Source organism: Pangasianodon hypophthalmus, chromosome 20 (genome assembly GCF_027358585.1).
Source record: "Pangasianodon hypophthalmus isolate fPanHyp1 chromosome 20, fPanHyp1.pri, whole genome shotgun sequence".
NCBI lineage: Eukaryota > Metazoa > Chordata > Actinopteri > Siluriformes > Pangasiidae > Pangasianodon > Pangasianodon hypophthalmus.
In genome coordinates, this window is record NC_069729.1 from 494,254 (window position 1) to 503,534 (window position 9,281).

The following is a 9,281-nucleotide window of genomic DNA, read 5'->3' on the forward strand; positions in this document are numbered from 1 at the left end:
CACTTTATGCTCTGTTAACTGTGTTTTGACTACTTTTAAACATACAATGTATAATTTTATCTCTGAGTAACATACAATAACAACAGAACTCTGTCCGAAGGGCCCCGTGCTTTTATTCAGCCTGGGGCCCATAATCCAGAGCCGCCTCTGAGGAAGGGTCAAAGGTTTTGTTTTAGTTATAAACCTGACACATTTTGGTTAATTCACTTTACGTCCATTAATGTGTATTTGTGTATAAAATCCACTTCCGGTCACCATTTTGTTTGGATTATGTGAGGAGTAGAACGTGACAGAACTTTCTGTGGCGCGAGACCGCTAGCAAGTCGCGCGCTCGTGCGTTTCCGCGCGGGAAGCCTGGGCGCCATTTTGAAATTCCTCCGCCTGGAAGAAGACGGTAAAGAACATACAGTTAAATTTAACCTGTTTATCATACATTAAAAAGTGTTTGTTGGCAGTTAAACTAGCCTGCGCTGGCTGGGTGTTGTTTGGTAAGCGGTTAGAGTTGTTTTGAGTATTATTAGCTCAAGATTTAGCTTAAAGAACCCACAACTGCTAACTAGTTAGCCTACTGATTCAGTATGGCTCATTTAAAAAGAACTCAATTGAATCGGAGCGACTTTTCTTTAGACTGAAACTTGTCATTGTTATTTGTAGGTATTTGGCGAATGGAGTTGATTTGTCGTGAAAATGAGCAGTTCTTGTCGGCCACTGAAGAGTCCTCAGAGTGCAGGCCGGTTCGCGCCGGCTGTGACCCGGTTCTGACCGGAGATAAGCGGGTTTGGAGAAACCTGACGAGTTTAGAGAAAAACCACGCCATTTCAGAGTCTTATTTCGGCACCATGCAGAGGGATGTGCAGCCTTATATGAGGAGAATTTTAACTGTTTGGATGTTGCAGGTAGGATTAATTATTATTAAACATAATAAGTTTTTAAAAAAATGTCATTTTAAAACTTAAGAAGACTTTGAGTCCAACTTGGCGTGACAGTAAAAGAGAGAAAAGAAGGAGAGAAACCCTGCTATCCGGATCGATTCATCTGAAAGAGCCGACTCAAAGAATCGAATCCTTCGAGAATCTGTTAGACACGTGACACTGATGACTAGAGATGAAGGATTCGATTCTTTGAGTCGGCTCTTTCAGGTGAACCGACCCCACTTTTTTTTGTGCATACCGAAAGTCTTGCATTTTAGGTTAATCAGAATTCTCATACTTTAAAATATCTCATACTTTATCCGGTTAAAAAAAAAAAAAAGGGAACCGAAATGGGAGTCGACTCTTTTTCCTGAGCTAAGCCAAGCGACTTGATTCACTAAAAAAGAGTCAGAATTCCCATCACTGCTGCTGACATTTCTGCTCCACGGTGACAAAGGCTAGCATTCATACTGATTCGGTAGTTTGTCATCCTGTTTTGTGTCTGTTAGTGTGTTTATTCATCCGGCACATGGATGTTTCTCAAAGTGACTGAGCGTGCCATGATGTCATGCAAAGGTCATCTGACGGGTGTTGGAGTTCCTCGGAAGGGTGGGGAAGGAAAAAAAAAAAACAATTGCTCACGATTACATCTCTGACTCATTAGCTGCGTTTACATGGACACTAATAATCCGATCGTAATTGGACTAGAAGCACAATCAGATTTAAAAAGTCACATGTAAACACGTCAATCAGAATGAATTGGCCAAAACCGATTAAAATTTCATTCGGATCGTAAGGGGTGGTTTAAACCTTTTCTAATCTGATGGAGAGGACATGTAAACACTTCATCGGGTTGAAAATGAAACCAGATAGTTCTGCGCATGTGCAATGACGTACAAATCACGTAATGACGTATGACGCACGGCTGTCAGCGGTATTGGGGCTCTGACCGTAGCCTCACCAGGTGCCATGTTCCCCTCCACCATGGAGCAGAGTGTCATAAATGACTGTCGTGTCATCCTACAATTCTCCTTCCACTCCTCGTCTGTGAAGTGGTGCAAGACGACGTTTTCCCACCGGTCCTTGCTTCGGACCCTCATCCACAGACGGTTTGTTCTGGGCTCGGGAAGGGGCATTTTAATTGCTTGATAAATACACACAGTATAATACACAACACATCACACGCTCGCGTCTTCTAATTAGCAGCTGAAATAGGCAAATGTTAAGTCCGCTTTTTAAAATGAAAAAGAAGCAATGGTGAGAGAGCGGCTGCTAGTATCTGCGTGTTGGAACGGCGGGAAACGTGTAATCGTGCACTGTGCGCATGTCAGAAGATCAAATCCGATTCTGTCGTGTAAACGCGCACATCAACCCGATTACTTTATTCAGCGTTCTTGTAAACACTGCGATCGGATTAATCAATCTGATTAATTTCATTCCGAAACAAAAAGTGTCCATGTAAACGTGACCGTTGATACCAGACTTCCTGTTTTGGGTTCTCCAGGTGTGTGAGGAGCAGAGGTGCGAGGAGGAGGTGTTTCCGCTGGCAGTTCAGTACCTGGACAGGTACATGGCTCACTATCTCGTGGACACATCCAGTCTGCAGCTGCTCGGCACCGTCTGCATGTTCCTCGCCTCCAAACTCAGAGAGACGGTTCCTCTGAGCGCCGCAAAGCTCTGCGTCTACACCGACAACGCCGTCTCCGTTACACAGCTACTGGTAGCTTTAACAAACAGCTGATTATCATCACACCATCACAGTTTGATCCGTTTATGAAAAGTGGACATTTTAACATGTCTTTGCTGATTGGCTTTTTTTTTATCCACAACTATCACAGTGACGTAGCTGTTATTAAATTTATTAATTTTCACAGTAATTTAGTTTTATGTCACCCAGAGCTACACGATTCTGTATAGTACTCTTAAATGTGTGTTCGGATAACCCGTGTGTGTGTGTGTGTGTGTGTGTGTGTGTGTGTGTGTGTGTGTGTGTGTGTAGCAGTGGGAGAGAGTGGTTGTGTCGAGGCTGGACTGGGATTTGGCCTCAGTGCTGCCCTCCGACTTCCTGGAGCCGCTACTGCAGGGCCTTCCCATAATTCCTCATGATCTCTCAGCCCTGCGTAGACACACACATTCATACATCGCTTTAGCTGCTACAGGTAAACACACACACACACACACACACACACAGGTGTAGGTTCACATAGCCAGTTATTTTCTTACAGGTACTGTGTTGGTACATGGTGAGGGTTCCTCACTCACACACACACACACCTGGGTGTGGTGGATCTTGTGGTGCAGGAGCCAGAATATTGTGTGTATCAGTCTGGTGTATGTGTGTGTGTGTGTGTGTGAGAGAGAGAGCCTGAGCTAGGTGTGATGTGAAACCCCTCTCCCCCACCTGCCCTTCCTCATCAGGTAACTCAGGTAGCCCAAGGCAACCACGGACATATTATGGGATATTGCAAGCCATTCTTTTGGGCTCACCACTTCCCGGCACTGAGCGATAGTGTATGAATGGACGGGGACACACCTGTCTGAGAGACACCTGTGTGTGTATTCTTCCCAGGCCTGCGGCATAGACAGAGGGTCAGTGGGGTCACAGTGGAGGGGTGTGTGTGTGTGTGTGTGTGTGTCCATTGTGTTCTTTTCTTAGCAGAGATTATACTTACAATTCAATTCAATTCAATTCAATTTTATTTGTATAGCGCTTTTAACAATGGACATTGTCACAAAGCAGCTTTACAGAAATAAATGGATTCACAAAAATATATTGTAAATATTTAAATTTATCACTGTGAATTTATCCCTAATGAGCAAGCCAGTGGCGACGGTGGCAAGGAAAAACTCCCCGAGATGATATGAGGAAGAAACCTTGAGAGGAACCAGGCTCAAAAGGGAACCCATCCTCATCTGGGTGCAACGGATAGTGCAATTATAAATAAATCCCTTCTATTGTGTACTATATGGACAAATAGTGCAATTGTGCAACCAATAAATTCATCGCAGTATTTGCAAGAGGTCCGGCTGGTTAAAATCTATCCACTGTCCACTGATGGAGTCCTGAGTACGAAGCTGCTCGTGGCAACTGCAGCCCCAAAGCCACTACAGCAATCGCAGTCCCAAGCCATTACAGTACAGCTCCCCATATGTGATCCCCAAGCCATCTCCACAGCCCCCAGGTGGCACCATCCCCAGCAATCCAAACAGTTCTTCAGGCAGTCCATATGGGGCCACCCCCAGCAGCAGCGAGCGAACTCAACCGATGAGAACTCCAACCAGAAGTAGGGCATCAGGATGGGTCAGGCAGCGAGGAGGAGCAGAAGGGGTCAGGATCACTGGCATCATTGGCATCTCAGAAGTAGCATGTGTAGCTCGACAGAGAGTGAGGGAGAGAGAGAGATGGAGAGAAAGGAAGAGATTGTTAGGTGAGCTTTTGTCCTCTAATGGTTAAGCACGATGTACTTTGCATGCAGAGTGCAAGCAGGGACTCCGGCAAGACTAGCTATGACAGCATAACTGAAAGGGAGAGCCAGAAGCTAACACAGACATGAGGGAGTCCTGGGACATAAGGCAGCCAGCCACTCCACCGTCGACAAACCTGAGTGAACGTGTGAGAGTGGGGGGGCGACAGCATCCAAACATCCCATTTCACCACAACACTCTATGCCTGTGAAACCCTCCAGACCTGCCCCTGTACCTAAGAAAACTATTCACAAAAGGCTTGACTAAACAAATATGTTTTCAGCCTAGACTTAAACACTGAGACTGTGTCTGAGCCCCGAACACTAAGTGGAAGGCTGTTCCATAACTGTGGGGCTTTGTATGAGAAAGCTCTACCCCCAGCTGTAGCCCGCATTATTCGAGGTACCAACAAATAGCCTGCATCTTTTGATCTGAGTAGGCGTGACGGATCATAAAAGACCAAAAGTTCGCTCAGGTACTGTGGCGCGAGACCATTTAGTGCTTTATAGGTCAATAGTAGTATTTTATAATCAATACGAAATTTGATTGGGAGCCAATGCAGTGTGGATAAGATAGGGGTGATGTGGTCATATCTTCTGGTTCTAGTAAGGACTCTCGCTGCTGCATTCTGGACTAACTGGAGCTTGTTTATGCATCTACTGGAACATCCAGACAGAAAGGCATTACAATAATCCAACCTAGAGGTAACAAAAGCATGAACTAATTTTTCTGCATCGTGTAGCGACAATATATTTCTTATTTTAGCAATATTTCTGAGATGGAAGAAAGCAATCCTAGTTATATTATCTACATGAGCTTCAAAAGAAAGACTAGAGTCGATAATCACACCAAGGTCTTTTACTGCTGCACATGATGAAACAGAAAGGTCATCCAGAGTTATTATGTAATCAGAAAGCTTACTTCTAGCTGCATGTGGTCCTAGTACAAGTACTTCTGTCTTGTCAGAATTAAGTAAGAGAAAGTTAATAAGCATCCAGTTTCTAATGTCTTTTACACATTCCTCAACTTTATTAAGCTGGTGTCTGTCATCTGGCTTTGCTGAAACATACAACTGTGTGTCATCAGCGTAACAGTGGAAGCTAATACCATGCTTACGAATAATTTTGCCCAGAGGTAGCATATATAAAGAAAAGAGCAGTGGGCCTAAAACAGAGCCTTGCGGAACACCAAACTTTACCTTAGCATGAGAAGAGAAGTCACCATTTACGTTTACAAACTGATAACGATCAGTCAAATAAGACCTGAGCCAGGAAAGGGCTGTTCCCTTAATGCCTACTACATTTTCTAGTCTATTGAGGAGAATAGCATGATCAATGGTATCAAAAGCTGCACTAAGGTCAAGCAGCACCAGCAAGGAGACACAACCCTGATCAGAGGCCAGTAGTAAGTCATTTACAACTTTTACCAGTGCTGTCTCTGTGCTATGATGAGGCCTAAATCCTGACTGATACATTTCATGAATGTTATTCCTATGTAAGTATGAGCATAGCTGCTGTGCTACAACCTTTTCAAGGACCTTGGAAATAAAGGGGAGGTTTGATATTGGCCTGTAGTTGGACAGTTGACAGGGATTGAGGTCAGGTTTTTTAATCAGGGGCTTGATAACTGCTAATTTAAAAGATTTAGGTACATAGCCAATGCTAAGGGAAGAATTGATTATCTTTAAAAGAGGTTTGATTGTTTCAGGAATTATCTGTTTGAGGAAACAAGTAGGTAAAGGATCTAGCATACAGGTTGATGATTTTGATGATGAAATTAGTGAAATTAGTTCAGTCTCTTCAAGGGGACTAAAGCGTTGTAGTTGTTTATCTAATATTATCATATTATCATCTACAGGGTTAGTTATAGAACTGTCCGGTTTTAAATTAATTAATTAAATTAATTAAATTTAAATTAATAGTCTGAAACACACACATATAAATAGACTTACCAGTTCTATACATCACTACTGAGTTCTACTGCGGCTTATTTAGCAGTAGATCCTGATCAGAGCAGCTTGAGTTAAAAAACAACAATCTGTGAGTGAGGTTGTGTAACAGCTGCAGCCTCTGACGTGATGTAATCGATGGCAGTGTTAAAGGAACACGCTGGTCAGACACGAAGTGAACACAATCTCCCTTTGCCCCAAATATAATCAATCACACCAAAGCATGTTTAGTATACAAACTGTGCGCTGTTTTCCTGCTTTTTATTCGAGGCTTTGTACAGTTTGTACCGTAATTTCAGAACAAAAATAAAAATATAGGAAACAGTGTACAGAAGATAATTAGAGCATGTTTGCATGCACAGGCTGGTACTAAGATAAGTTTAGTTTTGCACTGACGCTAAAAAGGTAATGCAGATAAAAAGCTTATAACTTCCACTTTAGAATAGAATAGCAAAACTCTACTAAAAGTGTGACATGTTATCTGAATCACAGCTCCAGGGTCCTTGAGGTAATCCTGAAATTTATATTTACGGCATTTGGCAGATGCTCTTATCCAGAGCGACTTATAATTATCTCATTTATACAGCTGAGCAGTTGAGGGTTAGGGGCAGCTTGAACTCATGACCTTCCTGTCAGAAGTCCAACATCTTAACCACTGAGCTTCCACTCCCCAGTGTGACCAAATCAAGCTGTTGGATTGTTGCTGCTGTAATCGTGTCTTTCATCCCGCGTGGTACTGATCATTTATTCCGTTCATCACGTCGCCTGGGGATGAGTAGTACCAACCGCTGTGTGAATCGTACTCACAGAGCTTGTGTGTGTATCTTCTTTACATTATCACCTTCAGCTGTGTGTCTGCTGCTGTTTTACACACTACTACAGCAGCAAACCTACAGTTCTCTGTGTGTGTGTGTGTGTGTGTGTGTGTGTGTGTGTGTGTGTGTGTGTGTGTGTGTTGCAGAGTTTACATTTTCAACGTATCGGCCCTCGGTTATCGCCTGTAGCTGTGCGGCTGCTGCAATTCAGCGTCTGAATCTGCTGGACGGCGCGCTGTCCTGCGACACACTCCTGCAGCTCATGGCTAACGTCTTAGACAGTGACCTGGTGAGACTGTAATTTACGTGAATGAAGTGTGTTGCTACCTGCTTTTTAATAAAAATATACGTTAACGTATTTATTTAACGGAGACTCAAAAGAGTGCGTATGTTTTATTAACACGCGATGCGACGTGGATAATAAGGAGTCCGATCCTGCCCTGTTTCTCATCTTGTCATGTCCTGTGTTGTTTGAATTGCGCTCTGGTCTGTTTTCCCACACAATATGCAAACACAGAGGGTGGAGTGGCCCGAGATAGCCGTCTGTCAACACGGACATGCTGCCTAATCAACAGGGGAAGAGCAGTGTTGTTGCGGTTGCTATAGAAACGACTGTAAATATCAGTAAAGGAGCGTTGTGATGTCTGATAGGTGCAGGTCGCTTTGAGGGTCATTTCACACCATCGCCGGGTGGCAAACTTCGCAATCAGTCATTATGGCGTTTATTTATTTTACTCATATTTACATTGCCCAGTGTTATATATTAGTCCAAGTTCCCATTGCAGACAATTCGCATATGAATTTTTTTCTACCTGTCCTCTCAGGTGTCTCTCTGTAACTGTTACGCCGCCTTGGAGGAGACTCTGAAGCTCACTCTGCCCCCAAACACACCCCTGTGCAGGTCTGGTTCACCTGTTCATGAGGTCAGCAACACACCTGTTAAGATCCAGGAGGTCAAACTGTCACCTCTGAACTTTACAGAATCACCCCAGACGTCTCGTTAGCTCGCGCTCATTAGAATTACTACTTTAATTCACCATCAGTATGTCTGAATTTAAATGAATCCTGTTGACTAAACTGTAGCTTTTGTTTGTTACCTGTTCATATTTTCAATTAAGTTAAAATATTAAAATTATTATTTTAGCTTATTTTTTTTAATTGTAGTAAATATTGAATGAATTTCTAATTATCTGATACTACAAACTGAATCTAAGATGCATAATTTAAGATTGAAATACACTTTAATATTCAAACATTAATTAGGACTTTAGTCAGTCATTTGGAATTTCACATGCAAGCTGCACTTCCACTAAATTATCGGATTATTATTTTCTCTGTCTATCGTTTTCCTTCTCAAAATAAATTATCACGCTGTAGCACAATTAACTAAACTGCTTTTCAGTTTGAGAGTTCATAAAGCTTTTAGTTCACTAAACTGCACCTCTGTACACTGTGTAACGTGTGTGTTTGTTTAAAATGTTAGAGTGTTTGTTGTCTGTGTGTGTGTTAATCTGCAAGCGCGGCTCATTTCCTTCACATTCTGTATGTTTCTGCACAATGTTTGACTTTCCTATTTGACCTTTGCACGCTGGACCAACGCTGCTTTCAGAATGTCACTGTGAGAGTGAAACGAAGTTTTAGAAATTATTACTGCTTAAATAATACACCTGTGTTTACACACCACATTTTTGTGATGGATTCGTATTATTGTTTCGTTTAACTTCACATGACGAAAGTGATTACATCGCTCTCTTTCCTCAAAGCCATGTATTACACATCAGCATAACAATGTTAAGATATTATTCAATTTAAATCAGTTTTATTTGTATAGCGCTTTTAACAATGTCATTTGTTTTGTCATTGTCACAAAGCAGCTTTACAGAAATGTATAAATTCAGGATATAAGTTTTAAATGTATAAATTTATCCCTAATGAGCGAGCCAGAGGTGACGGTGGTGAGGAGAAACTCCCTGAGACGACATGAGGAAGAAACTGGGTGACTCATCTGGGTGACACCTGATAGTGCGATTAAAAATCATTTAATTTGTTAAAAATAAGAATCAGCAGAATTAGAACAGAATCTCCAGCGGCCCTCAGGTGAGTGAATGTCTCAGTGTATTGTATAACTGATTATTGGTGCAT

At 42.4% G+C, this 9,281-nt stretch overlaps 1 protein-coding gene across 1 annotated transcript; it reads left to right on the plus strand.

Annotated features, from left to right (window-relative positions):
- Positions 1–91: 91 nt before the first annotated feature.
- ccnd3 (cyclin D3) lies at positions 92–9,099 on the plus strand. Its single transcript, XM_026935655.3, has 6 exons — positions 92–394; positions 655–896; positions 2,416–2,631; positions 2,911–3,070; positions 7,286–7,428; positions 7,964–9,099. The coding sequence occupies exons 2-6, from the start codon at positions 666–668 to the stop codon at positions 8,141–8,143; spliced, it is 930 nt and encodes a 309-aa protein (XP_026791456.2). The 5' UTR covers positions 92–394; positions 655–665; the 3' UTR covers positions 8,144–9,099.
- The last annotated feature ends 182 nt before the right edge of the window (positions 9,100–9,281 follow it).